We start from the raw sequence: 25,994 nt of genomic DNA on the forward strand, positions 1-25,994 counted from the left end.
AGAGTCTGCTCCTTCCACCAGACCATGTGGAAGCAGGGAGCCCACATTCAAACATTCACCGACATCACAGACTCGCTGTGTCACGACATCACTGCACCTCGCTTGACTGCTCTCCCAACCATGTTTTTAAAAAGGAAAGAGAGGGCTTCCCTGGTGGCGCAGTGGATGAGAGTCTGCCTGCCGATGCAGGGGACGTGGGTTCGTGCCCCGGTCCGGGAAGATCCCACATGCCGCGGAGCGGCTGGGCCCGTGAGCCATGGCCGCTGAGCCTGCGCGTCCGGAGCCTGTGCTCCGCAACGGGAGAGGCAACAAGAGTGAGAGGCCCGCGTACCACAAAAAAAAAAACAAAGGAAAGAGAGAAAGAGCTCTTGGCATAGTCAGAGATGCATGATCGAGTCTCTGTCCAGGAGAAATCGTGACACCAGCTCCAAGGCTGAGGTGCGTTTCGACCAGTGAACACCCCAGAAGGTCCCGGGTGACCTTCTGGAGGCGGGATGGGCATTTGGGGGTAAGGTCAGACAGCTTTAGAAGGGATCTGTAACTGCTATGACATGCTAAAAGCCAGGATGGGGCTGAAAATATGAGCCTCTGGTTTGCACGTTACCAAAACACAGTGAACTTATTTTTTCATTGTATTTCATTTTGAACAGCCACACGTGGCTTGTGGCCCCCGAACAGGACAGCGTGGGTTTAAGCCACCGGCACGGCTGGAGAAGCTGGTGGGCTCGTGCTTCTGTTGAGCAGCCACCGAGGTACCGGTCCTGGCTTCCTGGGCGGGGGAGCAGGGGTCACACCGCAGAGCAGTGACCTTTATGCCCACCCTGAGTGCCCCAATGGCTGAGGCAAGCGGAGACACCAGGGGCCCCAAGGGAGGGAAGAGGCCAGTGCCCATACGTGGACAGGTCTTCCCACGCTTGGTTGGAGACCACCAGCATCCCTGCCCTGCACTTTGCTGGTATCTTCTCTGCGCCCAGCCCTAGGCAGAGTGCTTGAGGACAAGTGTGTGTCTCATTGTGACCATTTTACAGATGAGGAAAGCGAGGTTCAGAATTGGCAAGTACCTTGCCCCAAATCACCTGGCCAGCAAGTGGCAGAGTCGCACTTTGCCTGCAAAGCCTTGCTCTTGACACCAACTCTGCTGCCCTCAGACCGGAGCAGGTGTTCCCCAGGCAGACGGGAGGGGGAAGAGCCTCTCAGGCCAGGGAAGCAGTGGGCATGGCAAGAAATGAGGCTGGGGGTGCCTCCTCCCTCCCTGGCCCTTCTAGCTGCCTGCCAAGGCCACTGACCCACCCTGAGCCCACCCAGGGGCAGCCTCTCCCAGCTGCTGCCTGGCTGGAAAATCTAATTCTCCTTGTGAGCAAACACTCCTGGAGCCTCCCCAAAGGTTTCAGATAATAAAAGAGCCATAAAAAAGCAATAAGAGGCCAATTATCTCGCCCTTATCTGAGCTTCCTGCACTTCTAATGCCTCTCAGCTTGCACAGGCAAGAAAGGCCAGCCACTAAGATGACACCGTCTTACAAAGTGAGGCCACCGCCACTCCACTCGAATGCCAAGAAAAGGAGCCAAGTCCGCGGAGAGGAACAGAGAACAAGAAGCTGGGCAAAGAAGAGGAGGCCCCCCCATGACAGCGTTCACCGACCAGACCGAGGTCAAGTACACCAGGAGTCCACCACAGAGCTCAAAGCACCTTCTGAGCCCACCTCCTCTCTCTCCAGGGACACGCCGGGGACAAGAGGGGAAGTGAGTGTCCTGTGACAGCAGGGACCTGCTCTGGCCTGGTCACCCCATTCCGTCAGCCCCTTCACACGAGGACACTCAGTGATGATGGATGCCCCCGCTCCCCGGCCTCTTTTAAAGACAAGAAGCCCCACCCTGAGAATGGCGGGCCCGGTTGCTCAGCAGATTCCACAAGGTCCCTCCCCAGAGGCTACACAGTGTGAGTTATCAGAGAGAAGACCCCCAAAACCAGTATGGTCAGAGGATCCCTGGCTGGCTGGGTGGCTGGGTGTGTGTGTGTGTGTGTGTGTGTGTGTGCGTGTGTGTGTGTGTGTGTGTGTTCGCGCGTGTGCACACACGGTATTCCCGATGCCTTTTCCAGGACAAGGTTTGAAAAATATGAAAGAGGAAAGAATTCCACCTTTGGGAATTGAAAGGACCAAAATAACATGAGCCTTATAAGGCCTTGAGTAAAACCCAGCCTGCAGCTGGGTTTAAAACCGAGGGCTGGGACAGCAGGGCTTGCCCAGGATGGCCCAACTCAAGAGTATCACTCCCCTCAAGAAATTCCCCAGCAGCACCACTACCACTATCCCTAAATCCAAGAGACACAAAAGAAAGGCAAAAACATCAAGCCCGGATTAAGCCTGCTGCCAGTTTTCTTTTCAGCCCTGGCCACTTTCTAGTTCATATAGCATGTTAAAGCCAGAAAGGGGGCAGGGGGGAGGGATAAAATGGGAGACTGGGATTGACATATACACACTACTATATATAAAATAGATACTTAATAAGGACCTACTGTATAGCACAGGGAACTCTACTCAATACTCTATAATGACCTATATGGGAAAAGAATCTTAAAAAGAGTAGATATATGTATATGTGTAACTGATTCACTTTGCTATACAACTGAAACTAACACAACATTATAAATCAACCGTACTCTAATAAGGATTTAAAAAAAAAAAAGAAGGACTTCCCTGGTGGTCCAGTAGTTAAAGACTCTGCGCTTCCACTGAGGGGGCACAGGTTCGATCCCTGGTCGGGGAAGTTCCACATGCCGCACGGTGCAGCCAAAAAAAAAAAAAAAAAAAGGCAGAAGGACCTTGAAGATCACCTGGTAGGAGGATTCAAAGCAGCTGCCCACGGCAGTCACCTGGGAAGCTCCTCAGAGATACAGACCCAGAGCCCCTGCCCCAGTGATTCTGACCCATCCATCAGGAGGGGCCCAGCATTGGTGTTTTTAAAGCTCCCTGCTGGCTCCAGTGTGCAGCCAGGGTTGAGAACGGGGGAATCATGGGCTTAGGGTGGGAACAGACATATGCTCCAGAGCCAACAGACCTGGGATAAGATCGCAGCTCTGCCACTTGGCTGTGGACCAGGACAGTGGCTAAACGTCCTGGAGCTGCTGACGGACGGGACGAATAATCACTCTACTTGCTGCTGTGAGGATTAAATGAGACAACACAGATAAGGCACTTAGCACCTCTCTGTGCCTCAGTTTCCATATCTGCGAAATGGAGCAATAATACTTCCCTCTTAGGGTTCCAGGAAGGAGTAAATAAAGGCTTGTAAAACTCTTAGCAGAGGGTCTGGCCCACGATAAATACCCCCGGTGCACTGTTTCCCTTCCCCCTCCTTCCCCTCCACCCCTCCTCCAGCTAACAGGGTCCCTGTATGCACTCACCTCTTCACACTGAGCCCGGCCACCCCTCACATATGGAATGGTTCTGGGCCCCAGTCTGTTTGTCCTATGCCATCCCCCACATGGTCACAAATCCACTTACTGAATGAGCAGAGTGGGGAGGAGCCCCCAGGGAAGTCGGAGGAGGGGACCCTGACTTGATATCTATAATACAGTCCTCAGTGGGGAGCGAGCATCAAGGCCACGGGGGAACCATCTTTCCCCACAGCCATAGACAATAACACAGACCCCACCTTGGCCTTCTGCTCTGTGGTGCACGCACCTCCCTCCCGTCATCTCGAGGGCCCCGGGCTCAGCAGTCAGACCCAGGACAGGCACTGTACCCCCGGCAATAACTTATCAAGAGCCTTGTGGGGTACTGCAGAAGTTCCCATGGGAAAATGCTCACCCTATGTAATTAGGTCAAAAGGTGAGCTGGGGGGCTTCCCTGGTGGCGCAGTGGTTGAGAGTCCACCTGCCGATGCAGGGGACACGGGTTCGTGCCCCGGTCCAGGAAGATCCCACATGCCGCGGAGCGGCTGGGCCCGTGAGCCATGGCCGCTGAGCCTGCGCGTCCGGAGCCTGTGCTCCATGGCGGGAGAGGCCACAACAGTGAGAGGCCCGCGTACCGCAAAAAAAAAAAAAAAAAAGGTGAGCTGGGAAACAGCATGTGCAATAAAACACAGTTCTATGAAATATTGATATACATATACATATGTACACTTCTATAGCAAGGAAGCTGGGGAGGAACACACAGTGATAGAATTAAAGGTTGCTTTTAGTCTATCATTTTCTGTACTTTCCAATTTTTCTACAATAAACATGCATGACTATTAGAAAAAAAGAAAGAAAGAAAGAAAGGGAGAAGGAAAACACATCCCAGGCAACGCTGAGCAACAGATCGGCCAACGCGGGCTCCCTCGTGCCCTGGAGTCCTGCCCCAGGCAGACCCACACCCCTTGAGGACAGTGTTAAGGGCAGCTCGCTGACGGAGCATCTGGTCCTCACATCTCATTTAGCCTCCACTTTACAGAGACGACATGGAAGGTTAAGCAGATCAGACAATGAACGGGTCCTCGGTTGTGGAGCTGATGTGGAAGACAGGCAAGGTCCAAACCAGAACTATGCAGGAGACGGGAGGACAGAGGTTAGAACACTGGGTCTGGAAGCCAGCCAGGTTCAACCGTGGCTCTGCCTCATCTCAGCTCCGTGTCCTGAGGCTGACAGCGTGTGTCCTCTGCACCTGCTTCTGCATCTGTAAAATGGGGATTACAGTAGCACCCACCTGTGAGTGCCACGTGCATTACTGGAGGCGGGAGAGGCTCTTAGAACAGGGCTTGGTGAATAATAAGTGCAGAAGACGCACAGGCCATTATTATCTGGCTACAGAGTCCATAAACACACCAAGGCACAGAATGTCAGCCCCCCCGAGGGCAGGGACTGTCTGCCTCGGTCGCTGCAACGCCTGGCACATTGCAGGCACTCAGTAGAGAGATGGAGGATGGAGGACAGAGGGGAAGGGCAGGGGGACTCCCAGCAGAACGCTGGTCTGGGGGGGCGGGGACTGCTGGGGAAGAGCAAACAGAGCCCCGGCCCTCTGGCTTTGAACCCAAGCGCCACTACCTGCCACTCGGCTCCCTTGGACCAGTGACTGCACCTCTCTGGGCCTGCACGATGGGACCCATAAGAATTCCCTCTCTCCAGGGCTGCTGTGTTAGTCTCCTACTGCTGCTGTGACAGTTACCACAACCTTAGTAACTTCAAACAACACAGATGTATATTCTCTTACAGCCATAAAGTTCCAAAATCCACAATGGGTTTCACTAGGGTAAAAGCAAGGTGTTGGCAGAGCTGTGCTCCTCCCGGCAGCTCTAAGGGAGAATCTGCTCCCTTGCCTCTTTCCAGCCTCTCTGGAAGCAGCCTTGGCTCGTGGCCCCTCCTCCATCTTCAAAGCCAACGCACAGCATCTCTCAATCCCTCTCTGACTCCACAGGCCCCCTTATAAGGATCCCTGTGATTCCGTTGGGCCCGCCTGGATAATCCAGCATCATCTCCCCATCTTAAGGCCCTTAACTTCATCACATCTGTACAAGGTCGCACATTCCCAGGTCCTGGGAATTAGAACATGGAAGTCTTGGAGAGGGACATTAATCTGCCTGCCACAGTTGGGCAAATCAAAATGAGATGCGTGTGGAAAGGGCTACATAAACTGTAACGTCCGTGCACACGTAAAGTATTAGTACCGTGTCTTCTTTGTGCCAGGCACTGGGAGGGAAGATGCATAAGGCAGAGTCCTGTCACTGCAGGGATCCAGGGGTGGACTTGACACGTTCCTGAAGGGGGACTCGATGTAATGGATGTGAACCTGTGTACATTTTTTCAGGCCAGAGGCTGTGTGGCCTTCATACTGGGGACTCAAAGGGTCTGTGACCCAAAGACCATAGCTCCTATATGGAAACCCCTTGTAGCCAGGGGTGGAAAAGGGCAAAAACAAAAAACAAAAACACAGCTTTTCCAATTTAGGGACCGGCAAGGGGCCAGACAGAGGTCTTTCATGGGAAAAGGGTCCCCATAACCCTCCCATGAGGGACTCCACTGGGAGGGAAGCTTGTCTCTGTCAGTCCTCGGGTCCCATGGAGACCCTGCAGGACAGGACACAGGAGGCTACGAATGCTCTGCATCTGGGGAAACAGCAAGTTAAGGGCAAGCTCGGGATGCCAAGCAACTCCAGCCTGGGTCTGCAGCCATCTCACAAGCCTTCGGGGACACCTCCATTTCCTCCCGGGGCCAGGGGCTACTCCAGCCTCGTCGAGCTGCCCCCCAAGAGCCCCCATGCTCCCCAGACCCTCGGCCCTCAGAAGCCACAAGGCCAGGCTGCAGGCAGGGCCTCCAGCGCCCCGTTTCCATCCTGTTCAAACGCTGCTTCCCCAGGCCTGGTCTGATCTTCTCGGCACCGATGCGTCCAGGGAGGATGGGTCTCCTTGGCTCTCCCAGCTGCCCAGCTGCTTCCCTCAGGCTCCAGGCCCGGGTGAGAGACGCTGGCCAGTGGGCAACACAGTCCATCTTGCCTGGATAAGCCCAGGAAGGGGCAGGACAAGTACCTCCCGGGAGCCACTGAGGGTCCCTGCAGCCGGGCCAGGAGCCAACAGGAAATGCTGAGGCTGCAGTGGGGCCGGTGGGGATGGCAGCGAAACTGGGCAGGAAAAGCAAATAAATCCAGAGGGCACGGTGCGCTCAGAGGTGAGAGACACGGCCCGAGTCCCGGAAAACACAGGGAGCGGGCGACCTACGCGCTCTCATTTCCCAGCAAGTACTTACTGGGTGCTCAGGGTGGCTGTGAGTTCACAGGTTTCAAAGTCCACCAGAAAGGCCAACCCTGTGAGCTCCAGCGGATGGATGGCTGTGGAGTCAGACGGGCCAAGCTGCAGCCCTGCCATTCACCAGCTCTGCAAGATCTCGGGTAAACTACTTCGACTCTAAGCCTCAGTTCCTCATCTGCAAAATGGGCATAATCAGTAGCCCCGCCTCCTAGGGCTGCATTGCCTAGGAGATGAGATCTTGTGCAGGAAGCACTCAACTCGGACTGTGACTCAGGAAACAGCAGCCGACATGAGTGGCGTCGGCGGGATCAGCCCCTTGGCCGCTTGAGGCCTCCCTTCCCGCGGGCCTCTGTCCTGGCCTCAGTCAGCTGCCAGAGTCAGAACCCCGGGTCAGAGATTCTGTTTCCACACGGTTTGTTTTCTCTTCATTTTCACGGAGACACTGAGAGTCGCCTTTCAGACCTGGCTCCTCCTTCTGTCCATTGGAATCCATCGTTCATTCAACGGGGATGCCTTCGGCACTCGCCCTGTGCCTGGCACCGTGCTAAGCCGGGAGGATATGGCAGCAAACAAAATACCCGCCTCCCCAGCCAAGAAAAATCCCTGGCCCCGTGGAGCCGGCCTGCAGGTGGAGACGCCCTTCCACACCCCTCCACCATCACGAGACCTCTGTGTGGGGCAAGAGGGGAGGGGGCTGCTTTTGCCCTGCTCCCATCTCAAGGGAACGGGCGCCACCCAGAACCACACACAGGCAGGGCCGAGGCCACTCTGCTTGGTTCCCCAGGTGGGGTCTATGGAACTTTCCAGCAACAGCTTGGACACTACTCTCCCAAGAGCTCAAGAGGCAAAGTTAGATCTCGTAAGAGGCAAAGTTCTTACCCCAATAAACACACACCGAAGGGGATCATTCCTATGGAGCCAGCCACCCCTCCCAGCATGAACCGAAGTCTGAAGTCCTGAGCTTAGATCCCGAGTCCCCAGCGCATCCCTGGAGGGTCGGGTGATGGTCAAACACCTGGCCTCTGGTCGGAGAGGCCCTGGTTCTAAGTCTCTGTTGAATGAACATGTACCATCTATATGTAACTCTGGCCACCTAACTTCCCCAAGCCTCAATTTCCCACCTGTGACATGGGTAATGAAGTGTCCACTTCCTAGAGACAAGAGATGGGACTGGGCATTTAGCTTGGTGCCTGGTACACAGTAAACACAATCACTGTTCTTACTATTATCATTCGCTATTATTGCTGTTGTCGTTGTTGCTGTTATCTGATAACACGTCCAGTTCCGGAAAGAGAAAGTGGCAGCAGCGAGCCGAGCAGGCTGAAGGTTCTTTTCCCAGCAGCAGGACGGACGAGAACCCAGGCCCCCTCCCTCCTTGGGATTGTGGAGCAGCGGGGCCCGACCCCAAAATCACCCGTGGGCCTCGGCGCCACACACACTCAGCAAAGCCAGCAACTCTGCCTACCCCATAACAGCCTGGCTGCCTCCTCTGGGCAATCCCACCTACCAGGTGAAGGGACCCGGAAGTCCACAGGCCTCACAGCCAGACAGGGACCCGTTGCCCCTGCCCAGGTCACCTGGACTGCCCGTCAGCCTCAGCTGTCCTCGTAACCAATGACGCAGCACCGAATAAATGTTAACTTGCCCAATGACACACGGGTATTAAGTAACAGGTGAGACTCGAAGCCAGCTCTCTGCGGCTCAGAGCCCGAGCTCCCAGGCCCTCGAAGACCCGGACTCCAGCCCTCACTTTACCCACGGTGCTCCCACCCGCTTCCCTCCCCAGCTGTGGATGAGAGCTGGGGAGGGAGTGAGGTCACTTTGAGGCTGCCCGGATCTGGGCAGTGGTTCTAACTGTGCTGTCAGGAGCCTCGAGTCAGGCAGCCCTTGCTTTTCTCGAGGCCAGGTAGGCAGCGAGGCAAAGCCCAAGGCCATTTCCAAGCCTTCAGGCAGAGGGACCGTGAAAGAAATGCAGTGAGAAGAGATGAAATGCCCTCCGCTTGGAGATTTGCTTATTCAAAGCAATGTCTGCTTAGTGACTACCTTTGGGAAAATTTTTTAAAAAAAAAACAAAAGAAAGAAAGAAAATCAAGATATTTTTTTTTCCCTTTGTCTTGGATACCAAGGAGAAGGAAAGCGATCTGGATTGACTCTTCTCCCAGAGGACTCTAGAGTGGAAATTCACCATCCGGGGAAGGAGGTGGAACTTAAGTAAACGGAGACCTGGAAGGGAGGGAACAAAGCTGGGAGCAGCACAGAGACACTTGAGGGACAAGGAGTCAGGAGGCCTCCAGCATCTCACTGGGGGACTGTGGGCAAGCCCCACCCCTCAGTCTCTCCATCTGTAAAATTAAGGGGGCGAGAAAGGAAGTCTCTCGGGACTCCTGCTGCAATCAATATTCTGCAGGGGACTCACAGCCCACGAATGCCCCATCAAGGGCTCTCAAAAGTGATGTTTATTCACACCTGTTGGCAACCCAGGCCCAGCCCAGGAGTCAGAGGCACTGGGCACACAGTCTCCGCCCCTTCGGCCCCATCGCACTGGAAACATCCAAACTGGTCAGGAGGCAGGAGCAGAAGCAACCAGCCTCACTTATTCCTCGCGATGCTTAGTGGCGGAGAACACGTCCATCTTACAGATGCAGAAACTGAGGCTCAGAGAGCTTCACAGAGCCCAAAGCCACCCAGCTAGTGAAGGGCTGAGTGAGGATTTGAACCTCCAGGAGATGGTGTTCAAGGGAGCTGGGCAGGTATAGGATAGGTGGGCATGCTACGGAATGGCGGGTGGTGGGTTAAAGGCAGAGGCCGGGCCCCTCTCCCAGAAACGCGTGGCCCACACTGAGTGATTCTGACGCAGTATAGCACCAGCTCTGGGGGCCACTGCAACGAGGCCTCCACGGGGCACCAGCGCCAGCCAGACACAGCATCTGGCCGCAGTCACCAGGATCTCCAGGACACACAGAGAGAAGGCGGCAGGGCCAGGCCAGACAGCTATGCTCCTGACTCTGAGGTCAGGGAACCAGGGTCTCCAGAAGGATGGCCCGAGAAAAGCAAGTACCAGACTCCTGGAAGGGGTGCACTGGCTGGCTGCCCACACCGTTTCCCAAGCCCCTGCCCCCATCCCTGCTCAGTGGCTTCCTCGTGTGGAGCCCTCCTCTCTCTCCCCCGGTGAATTTATGCTCCCTTGCTGAGCCAAGACCCCCCTAGCCCCCCTCCGGTCAGTGTCCCTGTTCCCTGGCACCCTCTGCCCCACCTGGATGAGTCTGCTTCCCTGTTCAGACTGAGTTTCTGGGTGGCTTTATTCCTGGCCCAGCCTGGAGGGATGTAACCCCTGGGAGATCACAGCAATGTCAGGACTTCCCAGCCCAGGTGCAGAATCGCTGATTCATTTCAGGTCCCTAACCAGGGAGGAGAGAACCTGGCCCCTCTTCTGGTGGTAATTACACAGTGGCAAGCCCAGCAGAAACCCTCCCAGGATCCACCCACTCCAACAAGCAAATGAGCACAAACAAGGACTCCTAGGCTTGAATTTGAATCCAGAACTGCCCTGGCTCCCGGACCCAGGGCCACAACCTGCATCTCTGAGACCTCCAGCTGGGTGACACCTACCTGAGAATTAGCCGCCCGCCCGATTCAGCTCACTCTAGAAAAACAAAGGAAGGCTCAGACACCCCTCCCCAGACTAGGGCAGCCAGGATTTAAACTCAGGACCCCAGGGGCCCCGGCCATCAACTCCAGGGCCTAGATCCACCACTGAGGCTTCCCTTAGGACTCTCTAAACACCCAGGTCCTGAAAGCCGAGCAGTGAGCACCAGTGAGCAAAGCTCCAAGAGGCCTCAGCTTTCACAGCCCCCGACTCCCGAATGCGCGGTCCAACTTGCTGAAGACCACAGAGGGAGTGGTGGTAAAACTGCCTTGATTAGGTGCCCGCGGTGTCTCTAGGTGTCTTACCCAGCAGTTCTTCATTCTTCTATGGAGGAAGCAGTGGCCCATTTTACAGATGAGAAAACCAAGCCCTGGGGGACTGGGACTTACACAAGGACCCATGACCAGTGCTGGGCCCAGAGTACGATGCCGGCAATCACCCCAACACCCAGGGGTGTTAGCCTTTAGGCTGCCCTGACTCAGACAGACTCCCAGGTGGAGAAGGGCAGAGTCCCCAGCAACAGTCAGAGGAAAGGGAGCAGGAACGATACTGGCAAAACAAATGGCGATGGCAAAGACAATTACAGAGGGTGGCACCGCGCGGAGCACCAGAGAGCTGTTTAATTCCCAGCCACAGCCCAATGGAGTGGGTGGCTACTTCATTGTTTTCATTTTGCATGTGAACAGACTGACTTTGGAGAGTTTATGTGACTCCTTCTAGCCACACAGCTGGCAAGGGACAAAGCCAGGATGTGGAGCCAGGCCTGCTTTCTACTTCACATGCTTGTGGGAAAAATAAAGGAAAAAGTAACACGTTTTAGGGACTGACCTCTTCCCTCCAGCCCAGGGATCCTGAAATGCGTTTCTCCTTAGCCAAAGACCTGCCCTGAGCCCTCACAGCCGCAGCTCCACCCCTTCCCACACCTCCTGCCCGGTCTCTCCTCGTTTTCCAGCTGCCAGAGCAAAAGAACCAGGTTCACTTACTGTGTCTGGGGTGGTGCAGCCGCTGGGTCTGGGTCTGCGGGAGGAGAGCAGAGGCAGAGCCGTCAGGCCAGCGGCTGGCCCGAGGGACTCAGCGCATCCCCGCCCCCTTTCCCAGCTTCCCCGGGGGCCCCAGAGACGGGGCCGCCAGCCCGGTGCCTGCTGCGTCCCTGCCTGCCCTCCCCCAGCCCCACACTACCATTACGCTCCCCTACCAGTCCTACCTGCCTGTCCCCACCCCCAGCCCCATGGCCCACATCCCAGCTCCGACCAGAACCAGTAACGCTGCCTGCTCTGGGCCTGCCCTCGCCCGCAGCCCCTCGAGGAGCCCCTTGTCCCCAAGCCTGCAGGAAGTTCCTGCCGGTCCAGTCCCCAGTCCCTCCCGATGACAGAAGCTGCCATTCATCGCCGGCCTTATCAGGGCCTTCCTGCCCCCAGGGCTCCGGGAGGCTGCTGCTCTGGCGGCTGTGATTCCCTGGGAGAAGCTGCGGGGAGAGGGGAGCTTCAGAGACACAAGCTCTGGGAAGTAACTGTCACTGAAGCACAACCGACAGCCAACCACTGCCATTGACGGCCAACCACTGCCACTTAGGACGTGCCAAAGTGCACCAGATGCTGCAGGAATGCTAGGAATCTCCAATTCCCAACGGGAGCGATGGAATGCAGCTTCTTCCCAGTGGTCTGCCTTCCCTTCCTGCTTTCTGGGGACGGTGGAGGAGCCACAAGGCATCCTCCATGCAGCCCTGAGCTCCCTGTAGCCCCGGAGGCCCGGAAATGGGAAGACCCTGGGCTTGCAGAGCACCTTACCAGCAACGGGGGCGGAGTCCAAGGGGATCAGTGGGGCGTCTTCTGCCTCCTTCTCTGGAGCAGCGCCTGGGACGCCCAGGCCAGCACTGGTGTCCTCGTCATCATCGTCACTGTCATCAAACTCAAAGGCCTCGCCAGGGTCGTCCTCTGCCTCGGGGGAGGGGCCTGGGCCTCCAGGAAGCAGCGGATCTCCTGGAAGGGAGGAGGAGTTAGCCTGCTGTGGGGTCTCAGGGTTTGGTCCAGAGAGAGGGCTGGAAGTGGGGAGCAGCTGGGGGTCCGAGAGAGAGCACGCGGGCAGTTCCCGGAGACTAGATTAAGCCCATGCCCAGGTCAGGTGGCCCTGCTGTGCCCCGAGGTTCCCGTGGGTGGCTTGGGGCTCTAAGCAGATGGGCAGTAGAGGGAGGACAGGGAGCAAAGCTTCCAAGGCGAGCGTGTGTGCATCTGGCCTTGAATGGAAGTCTCTGGTTGTCTTGTTTTCCACTTTCCCATTTTGTAAGCAAGGGGGGTTTATAAATGCATCTGCCCACGTGCGTCTGGGCACACACCTTCGTGTGTATTTCCATGTGTGATACGTCTTTGCATTTTGCATATATGCGAATGAGCTCGGCACCCTGCGCTTTATTTGGCATGCACGGGGGAGGGGAGCCTGAAGGCAGCCAGCTTTTGGGTACCAGGGCACAGACTGGCTGGGGCAGGGCTCCCAGCGTGAAGGTCAACCCGGCCTTACTCCCTGCTTCTCTCCCCTGGGAGGACCCCTGCCCGCATCCCTTCTCTGTCTTAGCCTCTCGTTTTCTTCATCTGTTCCTGTAAAATGTGTAATGATTTATTTTGCCCCTTTAAGGGGGCAGGTCCTGGCCTGGGGTATGTCGCCAGCCACATCAGTAAACAAAGGATGTTGCAGCCATCGAGGCATCAGCCACTGCAGCGACCCCAGTGGTGCACCCTGAGGGGATTCAGGACCGAAAGAACAGGATGCTGGCCCCAGATAGCTAAAGCGCATATCAAAGGAATGATTTCAAAGAGCCCAGCCTCTTGCACTTCCCATATACAGAAGAGTGCTAAATTCATTAACTTGAGATGCCTGGTTTTCTTTAGTTAACAGTAATCTTCTGATGTTCTCACTACCTGATCTTTGTTGCAAAAACTCCTATATATCCTGGCTCCCCGCTCACCTCTTAGGAGCAGTCCCTCAGAGCTATCTGAGAGGCTGCCTCCCGGGCTTAAGTCCTCAGTAAGTCCGTCAAGTAAAACATAAACATAATTCTCTCCTCTTAGGTTGTGCATTTTTTTTCAGTCGACGGGCAGAACTCAGAAAACTTGAACACGAACTTCACTTGTTTCATTCAACAAGTGAAGAAATGGATCCTCTATCCTAAACAGCGTAACAAGCCCTCGCCTTTGGCCCTTTTCAGCAAGCTGAGATCCCCCAGTCTTCTTCCTTAGAAGACTTCTTTTCTAGAATCTGAGCCTAAACAGAACCTCAAGTATCCATTTAGCCCATCTCCCTACCTCGTGCAAACCCACTCCCAAACCAAGGGACAACGTGGGCTGGTTTGAAGCTGATCGCCCCTCCCTGGGCTGCCCGGAGCAGGCCTGTCACAGCTCATGTCACACATTTTAGAGCATGAGCTTGGGGCCCACCCCGTCCTGTCTGGGTCCCCTTCACCTCTCTGAACCTTGGTTTCTTCCCTGTAAACTGGAGAATGAGACAGCACCTACCTCATAAGGCTAATGTGAATGTGACGTGAGATGTGGGTCAGGGTTTCTCAGCCTCCTATCGGGGCTGCATGGTCTTTGTGCTGGGGGGCTCTGTAGGATGTGTAGCAGCATTCCTGCCCTCTACCCTCCAGCTATGACAACCAGAAATGTCTGCAGACATTGCCAAATGTCCCCTGGGGGACAAAACTGCCCCTGGTGGAGAACTGCTCTTGGCATAGTGCCTGGGATGTGAGTGTTACACAGGGACACCTGCTGCAATTTCTGTCCCCTCCCTGCCCGAGATCCTTGAGGACAGGACTGTCCACAGATGGATCGATAAGTAAATGGGTGGGGAGGTGGATGGAGCAGAGAGACAGCTAGACGGGCCAACGGATGGACAGATGGACATATCTGATTCTAGCAGTCTCATTGACCAGAAAAATCCAAACCCCCCCCCCGCCCCACCCACAGTGACCTGGGGTTTCCAGAGCAGAACATCTTAGGTGCAAGTGTATCAAATTCAAGAAGACCCTTCCTCAGCTGCTTGACTGCAGCAGAAACCCAGAGCTGACAGGCCCTCCCCAGTCACATTTGGTATCACTTTTGATATTGCTTTCCACACTTGCGTTTTGGATATGTATGTGTACACACACATATAAAATGTGCGTGTACAGCATCTTCTACTGTTCTCCCCTTGCTCATTCCACTCCAGCCACACCGGTCTCCTTGCTGTACCGTGAAAGCGCCAGCTCTGCTCCTGCCTCAGGACATTTGCACTTTCAGTCCTGGGGTCCAGAATGTTCTTTCCCCCAGGCGTCTTCTCCTGCTCTCACCTCCTTCAGGTCTTTACCATACGTCAGCTTCCAACGAGGCTGCCAGGACCAAAGCTGCCCCCAGTGACACCCGGGGGCTCCCGATTGGCCATGCCTGCTTTCTTTTTCTCTGTGGCCCTTATCAGCATGTGACACACAGTATGTTTCATTTATTTTACTGTCTGTCTCCTCTGCTAGAATGTAAGCTTCCTGAGGGCAGGCATTCTTGTCTGTTTCACTGTCATATTCCCAGCATCTGGTAATGTGCCCGACATATGGTAGGCACATAATTATTTGCTGAATACACACACACACACACACACACACACACACACACACACACACACACACACACACACCCCTATTGTCAGGTCTATGGGTTGCAGTTTTAAAAGTTTAAAAAATACTGGAATAAATGACCTCAAAGTCCCTGCCCACTATTTCTGGACCACCAGATTCAGACCTATCCTGACCAAAGGGGCTTCAGTGCCCATGGTCCTGCCCTCTTGAATCTGCTGGGCATACAGTGGGGGGAGGGTTCCCTTTGCACGTGGCCTGTATCATTGTAGTCACTACGGTTTCACAGTCAGACCACCTGGGTTCAGACTCCAGCTCTCCCTTATACTGGCTGTGTGAGTGTCAAGTTATTTCACCGCCCTTCCCCCTACCCCACCAAGCTGCAGTTTCCTGATCTGTCAAATGAGGACAATAATATAACTGCCTTACAGGGTTGTTGGGAGGATGGAATGAATTGACAGACATTAAAGCACCCAGTGCGAGGTATGGGCTCGCTAAATGTCAGCTGTTCTTACAATGACGATTCTACTTACCATCACTGTCATTGCGTCATCATGATCATTATCGTTATTACTATTATTATTGCCTTGAGTCATAGCCCAGGCCCTGACCCTAGGTGAGATGGAGAGCCCCTCCCCATTCACAGGCCAGGCCCAGCCCCAGGTGACCCGGCCCCCAGGCTGTGTCCAGGGACTTAGGTTACTTCTGCACCTTCTCCCTTTAAGAGTACAAATAGCTTCAGTTAGCCCAGCAATCAACACAGTCATGCCCGCATCCAGTGGACTGTCCCCGAGAGCCCCTGGGCCGGGAGGTTCAAGCGGAGACAGACATGGCCCCTCAGTGTCCAGGAGCTCACGACAGGGTGAGGCAGGCAGGTACAGCCAGAGAACAATGGAAAAGCCCAGAGACTGAGCCGGTGCTAAAGAGAGGAGGGGGCTTCTGTGGGGCGCGGCTTTGGCACAAGGCTGCCCCTGTGCAGAGCCTTAAAGGGGGAGCAGCGGTCTGACAGGCTCAGGTTACGGGTCGGGGGCTATTCCAGGCTGAGGCCAGAGCAGAGAACAGCAAGTGGCCCAGCGGAGGTGAAGACGTGAGCAAGGATGATGGGGGTGAGAACACGGCTGCGAGGTGCTGGGGGGATTTGAATTTATTCGTGAAGACCATGGGAAGCTCTCAAAGAGTCAGAAAGTGGCAAAGAGACTAGTTCAACCAGATGAAACCAGCCCGCAATGTCAGATACACCCAGAACAGTAAACTTTCATCAAATGTTTGCTGAATGGAACTGAATTGATTTCATCATAAGATACTTTCGCTCTCAGTTTGCATGTCTGGCCCCTTGGTGTGTAGGAGAAAGGGTTCAGGGTGCCTGGGACAGCGGCGAGGGGTGCGGACATCCTGGGACCCAAGGCCACGGCCATGAATCAGAAAATGACCTTGTTCCCAAGATTCTGTTCCGGATCCTGAGACCCAGGCAATTAGGCACGGCTCCTTATCAGAAGGAAAAATCAGGAGGCCCATCCCTGGATAATTGAGAGCTGAACTGAGCCCTTCCCACCCATCCAGACAGTTGGCAGGGCTGGAGGTGACCACACATGCCTGTGATGTTCATGGACATGCCCCGTCCTCGGGAGAGCCCACCCCAGCGAGTCCCCAGCGAATCCAGAAGGCCGGGACCCAGGAAGCCACCCACGCTATGGAGAAGGTGTGACTACCGTGCTGGTCCCCCACCCTTCAGAAAAGAACACGGAGGCTCGGGGTGGGGTGGGGTGGGGTGGGGGAGAGTCCTCCCTGGGCTCTGCCCGGGGGCTCAGAGCACAGCACAGGCGGCCCGTCCTGCCAACACCCCAGTGATAGCAGCTGCCGTGCACTGAGCCATTGATTAGCACACGCCAGGGTCCCACCTGCATTTAAACCTCGAAACGCCACAGCAGAGGGTATCGTTATTATCCCCATGTTTGTGGGTGGTGAAACGGAGCCAGAGAGACACCAAGTCACTCAGCTGAGCTCACAGTGGCAGTGGCAGGGCTGGACTGGAGAAAAAGCCCTGGCTTGTTACCATTCTGCTAACTGCCACCCCCAAAAAGAACAAGAGGCCAGGAAGCTGGGCCCAATGGGAGAAATGGCCTTGCCTCCAGCTCCTCCAGGATGGGGTCCCGATTCTACCAGCAGTGTCCAACACCGTTAGGGTTGCCGGATAAAAATACAGGACATCAAATTGAATTTCAGATAAAAAAACAATATTTTTTAGTCTAAGTACGTATTTTTCTGCTTTTTTTTTTTTTACCTTTAGCAGCCCCACCACTGCTAGGTGACCCGGCCTCCTGGGCTCCTTAGCAGATGGAGATGGACAGCCCCGCCCTTCCCCTGAGCCCCAACTCCCCACTCAATTCATAAGCTTTACCCTCAAGCACACCTCAGTCCCCAGAGGGGCTCTGCTCGTCTCTCCAGGGGATCTCAGGGAGAAAGGTAAGGAGTCAGCCCTCACCTGGAGCCCGCTCTATGAGGAGGAAATCTTTATTTCCATGTTGTAGGCAAGGAACCTGAGGCAGAGGGGTGAAGCCACTGGCCCAAGGGCACACAGCTAACCGCCAGTAGGGCCAGATTCACACCCGAGGTCAGCCTACTCCAAAGCTAGTGGCCCTGGGGCAGGCCCCACGGCCCGTTCAGAGGCGGGAGAAGCAGGCACCCGGAGTACCATACCTATGGCAGCCTGTGGAGGATGGGAGGAAGCCATCAGACAGGGTGCAGCTCACCGGCACCGTCCCAGCGCTCGCCTGCAAACAGAAGGCCAGAAATCTGATCAGAGGGTGTTCAAGGCTGAAGTTCCAGCGGCAGAGAAGGCTCACTGACTCGTGACCTGTGCACACCAGCCTGCCGGCTCTCACCCTGTTCCCCAGTCGCTTTGGGAGCACAGGACAGCGCCAGCAAGGGCCCAGCCCTCACCTTCGTAAATCATTAACCTGCAGAAAAACCAGCAGCGGCAGAACCCTAAGCCATCTTCCCAGAAGGCCCCTGCCTCCACGGACCTTCCTCTGCCCAATACCAAGGAACCTCGGGAGCCTGCTGGGTCCAGCTAGGCTGACAGGTGGGTCCCCACTGGCTGACAGGTGGAACTCCAGCCTCAGAAGCCAGGACCACACTCAGCGCCCGTGTCGCAGAAGCTGGATCACACCTGAACCGTCATGGACGTGGCCGGACACTTTCTCCTCCACGGGCGCCCTTGGGTCCAGCCGCCGCTCTCCCCAGCTCCCGCCCCAGTGGTCCCACGGAAGGCCATTCACTCTCTCTCTGTCTCTCCCTGTGCTGCACCCAGGAGGTTGGCCACTTAACACGTGGGTGTGAGGGAAATAAAGAGCTTCATGGAGATCGGGGCGGAATCCCAAATGCTGGGAGCTGGGGGCAGTTTCTCCAGGCCTCGCAGTGGAGGATCCCGCAACCAAGAAGCCAGTGCCTCCACCGGGCTTCCCGGGCCCTGGAGCCAAGCTTGCCCGATGCCTCCTGCAAAGCAGTGACGTAAAGAGTTCTCCCCACTCCCGGTTCACACCCCCGATTCTGAGCTAGAGGCAGTCCTTCTAGACTTCCTGGGAAGGAGGGGATCGACCCTGGAGGGAAAGCCCCAAGCCCTCCTTTCTAATCAGCGCCTGAAACAAACTGGCTGCGAGGCTATTTTCCTTTCCAATCCTTAGAGCCTCTATTTGTGTTAGCTGGTTTCCTAAGTAAAAATAGGATGCATGTGAAGGGCAATTAATTAATAACAGCAAACATCTATGCAGTGCCTACTGTAAAGTGCTCATTACTCTGAGCACCTTACAAATATGAAAATCCAAATTATGAGAAAATGAGGCCCAGGGTGGTTAAGTAAGTAGCCCAAGATCACACAGCTAGTAGGCAGCAGAGCCAGGGGGTGAACCCAGGCCATGGGCCCCAGTGCTCATTATGTAACCACCATGCTCTACTGTCTCTCAAAGTCCAAAACAATACAAAAGATGTGCAATGAAAAGTCAGTCTCTCAAATCCCCCAGGACTGACCACTATTACTGGTTTCTTATGAATCTTTCCAGAACTATGCCATGTAGGCACCAGCTTGTTTATCCGTATGTATGCCTTGTTTTAGACAGGAGGAAGCACACTGCACACCCTGTGGTGCAACCACGTTTTTAAAAAATTTTTTTAATTAAAGTATACTTTATTTACAATGTTTCAGGCGTAGAGCAAAGTGATTCAGTTATACATGGGCACGTGTGTGTATATATATTCTTTTTCAGATTCTTTTCCATTATAGTTTATGACAAGAGATTGACTACAGTTCACTGTACTATACAGTAGGTCCTTGTTTATCTATTTTATACATAGTAGTGTGTTAATCCCAAATTGCTAATTTATCCCTCCACCACCCCCTTCCCTTTTGGTAATCATAAATTTGTTTTCTATCTGTTTTGTAAATAAGTTCATTTGTATCAGTCTTTTTAGATTCCACATATAAGTGATGTCACATATCTGTCTTCTCTGTCTGACTTACTTCACTTAGCAACCACGTTTTTTGCTTAAGGATCTCCATGATCAATTCAGAACAGTACACAGAAATCAGTGTCACTTTTTTAATGGCTGCGTGGTATTTTGGGGCGGATGGGATATACCATAATTGACATAACCCCTATCAAGGGACACTGAGGTTGTTTCCAGGCTTTGGTGGTGTAAAGCCTTCCTCCATACACTTGGCCTTGAGCGCATTGGTGCATGAACCTGTCAGTCACACTCCTAGGCGGGATCTGCTGGGTCAGAGAATTGCACTTTTCATTCTGACTGAATGCAAATTGCTCTCCACTAAGTATGTGACTGTGTCTTTTACCCACACTGAAAAAACTCTCAGCAAAGGTTGGGGAAAGCAAACTAAAATGTCTGCAAATCCCTTCGCAAGTTGAAAAGTCAAACAACAGCTGCATAGCAGTCCCCCTGCAGGTCCGTCCGCCCTGTGGGCTCATTCAGAACCACTGAAGAAGGAGCAGGGAGACATACCCATTTTGCAGGAAGAAAAAGGAAGGCACCCAGCCCAGGTTCATGTGCAAACTGCTCCTTAAATATTTTCTTTAAGGTATGTACATTGTGTTTTAGACATAATGCCATTGCACACTTAATAGACTAAGGTATAGTGTAAACATAACTCTTATATGCACTGGGAAAAATAAAGCGTGACTCCCTTTACTGCAGTATTCACTTTATTGCGGTGGTCTGGAACCCAACTCAAAGTATCTCCCAGGTACGCCTGTACTAGTCATGGTAACTTTGATCACTTAGTTAAAGTGATGTCTCCCTGAGGTTTCTCCACTGTAAAGTTACTATTTTCCTTTGTAATTAATAAACATCCTGTGGGGAGAAATATATATATATATATTTTCTGATCAAGCAGAAGCCCAGGATCCTTCCCTCTAGACCAGAAAGTCCAATGTCCTCTCCTTTTTCCTCATTTTCAGGGATGATTCCTGCCCTCCCCTCCAAGCCCAAGGCTTTTCCCAGAAAGGAACAGAGACATCAACATATAAGGAGCCCAGAGATTTATCTGCATTATTTCATTAACAGATGAGGAAACCAAGGCTCAGAGAAGTAAGGATTTGCCCAAGGTCACAGAGGAAGTGAACAAAGTGACAACACGGATTCAATCCAGGGGTATTGACCCCAAACCCTAGTCTCAACCCCTTAATCACACGGCCTCCCTGGACTTCAGGGCTGGCATCTGGGAGGCGTTTGCTGCAGACTAATCAGGGGCAGTGAGGTCCCCGGGCAAGGGTCCAGGCCAGCAAGCCCCGTGCACACCCACAGGCCTGTGGCCACCATTTTGCACACACGTGCCCCAAGGCTCAGAAGGATGTGAGTGAGGGAATAGGCATGGCTCAGAGCAGCGCAACTCCCTGCTAGAGACCTTCACGGCACAATAATTAGAAAAGAATTCAAGGCTACCTGATACCACCTGGGCCCACTACTCAGTAGCCATAATACCTTGAATGAGTTACTTAACCCCCGTCTCTGTGCCTCAGTTTATTCATCTGCAAAATGGGGATTAAAAAGTACCTACTGGGGCTTCCCTGGTGGCGCAGTGGTTGAGAATCTGCCTTCCAATGCAGGGGACACGGGTTCGAGCCCTGGTCTGGGAAGATCCCACATGCCGCTGAGCAACTAAGCCCATGCACCACAACTACTGAGCCTGCACTCTAGAGCCTGCGAGCCACAACTACTGAGCCCCCGTGTCACAACTACTGAAGCCCGCACGCCTAGAGCCCGTGCTCCGTAACAAAGAGAAGCCATCCGCAATGAGAAGCCCGCGCACCGCAATGAAGAGTAGCCCCCGCTCGCCGCAACTAGAGAAAGCCCGCACACAGCAACAAAGACCCAATGCAGCCAAAAATAAATAAATAATTTTTTAAAAAAAATACTTCTAAGAAGTACCTATTTCATGGGGTTCTTAAGAAAATTAAAAGTAAATACATACAACACTCTTGGAGGGGTCCCTGGGACACGGTAGTCTCTGGCTGTCATTAACGCCCAGGGCACAGACTGTGATGACCAAAGCTCTACCTTGGGAGTCGGGGATCCAGGCTGGAGTCTCATCTCCACTGGCAGGTGAGCTGAGCCTTGGTGTCCTCATCTGTAAAATGGGGTTCCTGCTACCTGGCCCATGGGACTCCCAGCAGCGTCCCTGAGGTCAACCACAAAGCCCCAGCAGGCTCAGTCAGTGCCAAGATGCCCGTCCTTGACGTGTCGCCACCAAAATGGGAAACAGCAAATGGGACCGTGTGTCTGGGTTCTGCATCCCAGGAGATACCCTGGAGGAGGCTCAAAGGGGAACCCCAAGGGCTTCCAAGCCGTGAGGGTCTGGGGGCAGCCAAGTCCATCTGTGGGCTGGGCTCTGCCTCCTCCTCTCGGTGTGACCCCAGGCCCCACCTTGGCCTCTCAGAGCTGCAGCCTCCATCTCTGTAAAGTGGGCATGACAGCACCCGCCCGGAGGATGCCACAGCCAGGAGCCAGGGCATATAGGTGTGAACACGAGCAGACATGTGGGGTTGCTCAGCTATTTCCTTTTTTTATTTTTTTTTTAAGTCTTCCTTGAGCTATGCATGGTCTGCAAGCTTCAAGGTCGGAGGCTGAGCTGGAAGAAATGTGTTGTGATGCCCCTGAAATGAACCTCGCTCTTAAAAGCGATCCAGAACCTTCCTGCCACAGCGGTCTCTGGCAAAAGAGGCAGTCTGGCTGGGGAAGGAGCGTCGACTGAAAACCAAGAGTGGCCCAGCAGGATTATCTACAGAATTATCTACACTCAGGGATTCCAACTGTTTCTAAAGTGCAGAGAGGAAAAGGACAGAAGGAAACTCACTAAGGTATATGAACAGTGTTTGCCTGGGTGGCAGGGCTCCAGAAGATTTTCTTTTGACCCTCTTTCCATTTTTCTGAATTTTCCAGATCTTCTACAGTGAGTATTATAAGGAGGGAAGATGAAAAGAAGCATTCGCATTTTTAAAAAGAGGACTAAGGCAAAACATCACAGGCCAGACCAGACAGTAGCTGCAAGATGGTGTTGAAAGGGTGGGATCTGTTGCTAGATCTGAGTTCGAATCCCAGCTCTGCCACTTCCAGCTGTTACAATTCACCCCCTTCTCCCCAGCACCCGCCTCACAGAGGTCCTGTGCTCATGAAACGGGACCGTGGTGTGTGGTGGGGTAGCTCTCAGCCCGCAGTGGCCACTGTTAGCACGGTGATATTCACAGTGCTCCACGTGGGTGGTAGGGTTACGGAGACTTTCTTTTTTGGGGGGGTCATCTCTTTAAAAACGACTGCCAAGACTGGCTAGGCAGGCAGACCCCCAAACGGTGCTCTTGCCCGTGAGCCTACACAGAACGACCAGAAGCAGGCTGTACTTCTCGAGCACGTTCAGACAGAGCGAGAAGCAGAGGAGCAAGCCCAGCTCCGGGTGTGCCCCCCAGGTGTGCCCCCCAGGTGTGCCCCCCAGGTGTGCCCCCCAAGCGCGTCAAGTTCAGTGACCGGGACCACCCAAGAGCGGCCAGATTAGCATTCCCCTCCACCCTGGACAGCCCTGCTCACCACAGCAGGTGTCTTCCAGGCTCTAATTTAATCAGACCCTTATCAGTTCCTCCTTCCTCTAGAGCTCAAGGTCCATCTAGCCCAGAGGCCCGGCAGGAAACCCTCCTCCAGCCTGCACGCACCTGTCCCTCCTCACTAGTCCCTGAGATTCACCCTATCCCGGACCATCTCCCACCTCCCACTCAAGTGAATGTCCCCATCAGCTCCCCCTGAATGAGGCCTGGACAAATACACCAGGAAGGCTCCTCAAAATCAGGGAGGCTGCACAAACCAGGCCAGGAGTTTGAGGACGGGGAAGGCGGGACTCTGCGGGGAGGGGAGGGGAGGGGAGGGGAGGGGAGGGTGGGCAGGGGCCCAGGTAGGCAGGCAGGCAGGCAGTCCCAGAGGGAGATGCTGGCATAACCGAGTCGGGCAGCCTTGCCAGAGGAAAGGTAGATGCCAACCTGCTCTGCACGGAGGGGAACAAGGACCAGGATCTGGCCCAGGCCCCCACCTCCAACTCTGGCCTCAGAGGCACCCTGTCTGTCTCCTGGAAGCCAGGAAAAAAGTGCGGGACGGGAGGTAAGACCAGGGGTGTGGACCAGAGCTCCTCCTGCAACCACAGCCTCCGGGAGGCCTCTCCAGGTTTCGGCCCCTGTCAGATGTGAGCTTGACCAACACACGCCCACCTCTGCCACCACAGCAAGGGTTCCAAAGCACACAGCCTCAGACTCTTCCTCATCACCTTCGCCTTAAGAATGCAGGTCCTCAGCAAGGCCCTCCCTGACCTGCTGCACCACCCTCCCCACCGACCTCTCTGGTCTGGGCGGTTCCCATGCCCGGCCTGAATGTTCCAGTCCTCATGAAGGGCTTCAGGCCCATCGCTTTGCCGACCTGTTCTATATCTCTGGGTCTTTGCTCAGGTTGTTTGTTCCCTCCAGGGAGAATTCTCTCTCAGAACCAAAGAGCAAACTCCTACTCAACCTTCAAAACCCAGACGCTTCTCCTCTGTGAGGCCTCCCCAGACCCATCTCATGCAGTGGTTCCCAAGCCTGGTTTAAAAAATACCTGAGTCTGTGCTCGCTTCAGCAGCACATATACTAAAATTGGAAAGATACAGAGAAGATTAGCATGGCCCCTGCACAAGGATGACACGCAAATTCGTGAAGCGTTCCATCTTCTTTTGTTATACAGCAGCAACTAACACAACAATGTAAAGCAATTATACTCCAATAAAGATGTTAAAAAAAAAGAAAGAAAGAAAGAAAGAAACCTGTGTCCCAGGCCCACAATTCTGAATTGGTAGCCTGTGGGTGCAGCCTGAGAAAGTCTATTTTCAAAGAGCACAGGTGATTCTGGGATACCTACAGCCCCCATTAGAACGGTCTCCCTCCCTAGACTGGCCTCTTCTTTTCGTCTCAGTGCCCAGAGCACCAACCCACAGGCTAGACAACAGCTGAGCTGCACTGAACTAAGCCCGGAGCCTGAGAACTTTCGTCTGCTTAGGATCCACTCACTGAGGAGACCATGAGGCTGGCGTATCCCTGAACCTGGGGTGGCTGCAGGTGTGGGGCTTCCTGACCAATGGAGGAGGGGCACAGGCCCAGATGGGGACCTCAGCCCAGGTGTCCTCTGCCCTGCCCAGAAAGCCTGGGGCCAGGAGGAAGGGCAGGGTCTGCAAGCTGTATGGCGGGGGCACCTCTGCCCTGGGAGTCCCTCATCGCAAGCAGCCCCCCTGCTGCAGACTGTGGAGGGGGCTAGTTCGCAGGGGCTCTGGAGAGACAAGGTGCCTTAGCCAAGAGAACACAGGTGGAGATACAGCAAGAAGGACACGTGTCCAGGACTCAGAGCCCTGGAAAGCACTCAGCCTGGGGTCAGAGAGACCAGCTTCAGACGCTGAATGTGCGCTTGCCCTCCGGCGGCCAGACCTCAGGAAGTTACTCACCCTCTCTGTGCTTCCTGTCGTCATCTGTCAGATGCAGATGTAAGTGGAGTGACATCTGAAAATGCCGGCAGGCCCTTACCAAATGTTAGTTCCCTTCCTGGAGTTCCTGCGCTCCTGGAGGACAGTGTTGCCCAATTCTGCAGATTGCTCAACTGAGTCCAGGCCGACGGTCCACCAGAATACCAGCCCTGACCTTTGTGACCCTCATCATCCTTGAGATCACAAAATGATCGTCTTAGAAACAATAACAGGTGCCGTCTCCCAGCACTGCCGTCTCCCAGCACTGCCGTGCACCAGAACCCCTGCTGAACATTTTACAGTGTCTTGTCTAATTTAATTCCCACAACAGATGAGGGAAAGGAGGCTGAGAGACTGAGGATGTTCCCAAGGCCACACAGTGGCTGAGCAGGGTCCCTGGGTCGTGAGCTGGGAGAACCAGGGCGGGACCTTCGGGCTGGGATCCCAGCCACGGGATCCCAGCATGGACCAGGTGCCAGGTGGCTGAGGGCACGGGTGAGTGGGGAGAGCATCCTCCCAGACCCTCCACAGCCCGTGGCGGGAGCCTCCAAATGCCAGAGGGACACAGGGCCAGCTCCTCTCCCTGCACACCAGGCGCCAAGCCACTCAATGGGCTTCCTGCCATGGGCAGGGGTGAGGCTGGCCAGTGGCTGAAGCCTCAGACAATGGAGGCTCTGTAACTGCCCGGGGTAAGTGTCCCCTCTCCCTAGGCGTGCCCCTGGTCAATGATCCCCAGGCAGGACAGCTTGGGGGCAGACCCCCTCCCACACCAACCCTGGAGGAGGCCTCTGGGCAGAAGGGACCCCTGGGGGCTGTTGCTAGGAAACCAAAGCCAGCCTGGAGAAGCTGCTGCCACCAGAACAGCCCCCAGACCCTCCCCCTCCTCCTCCGCCTCCCAGCCCCCAGGCACATTAACCCCTTTGTCCCCAGAGGTCCAGTCCAGGCGGAAGGCCCCAGGCTGAAGGGCCAGGTGAAAAACTGCCAGTCCGAGGGTCCCAAATT

General features: G+C 54.5%; 1 protein-coding gene and 1 long non-coding RNA gene across 4 annotated transcripts in view; one reads left to right on the forward strand and one right to left on the reverse strand.

Moving 5' to 3' along the window:
* ARHGEF10L (Rho guanine nucleotide exchange factor 10 like) overlaps nucleotides 1-25,994 on the reverse strand; it is a 143,179-nt gene that overhangs the window by 88,669 nt on the left and 28,516 nt on the right. For 2 of the 3 annotated variants that reach the window (XM_082833714.1, XM_082833712.1), the window contains exons 1-3: nucleotides 17,660-17,782; nucleotides 12,156-12,347; nucleotides 11,352-11,385 (exon numbers count right to left, since the gene is read on the reverse strand). In XM_082833714.1, coding sequence (XP_082689840.1) covers nucleotides 11,352-11,385; nucleotides 12,156-12,347; nucleotides 17,660-17,693 — 260 coding nt within the window. In that variant the 5' untranslated portion in view covers nucleotides 17,694-17,782. Of the gene's footprint in view, nucleotides 1-11,351; nucleotides 11,386-12,155; nucleotides 12,348-17,659; nucleotides 17,783-25,994 lie in introns of those variants that run through there. The other variant, XM_082833713.1, reaches the window with a different exon arrangement.
* LOC309958491 lies at nucleotides 17,972-21,378 on the forward strand. Its single transcript, XR_014326023.1, has 3 exons — nucleotides 17,972-18,044; nucleotides 20,431-20,560; nucleotides 21,079-21,378. It is a non-coding gene; the product is annotated as an uncharacterized lncRNA (long non-coding RNA).

The sequence above is a fragment of the Leucopleurus acutus genome, assembly GCF_964270905.1.
Source record: "Leucopleurus acutus genome assembly, chromosome: 2".
In the NCBI taxonomy this organism is placed as follows: Eukaryota; Metazoa; Chordata; class Mammalia; order Artiodactyla; family Delphinidae; genus Leucopleurus; species Leucopleurus acutus.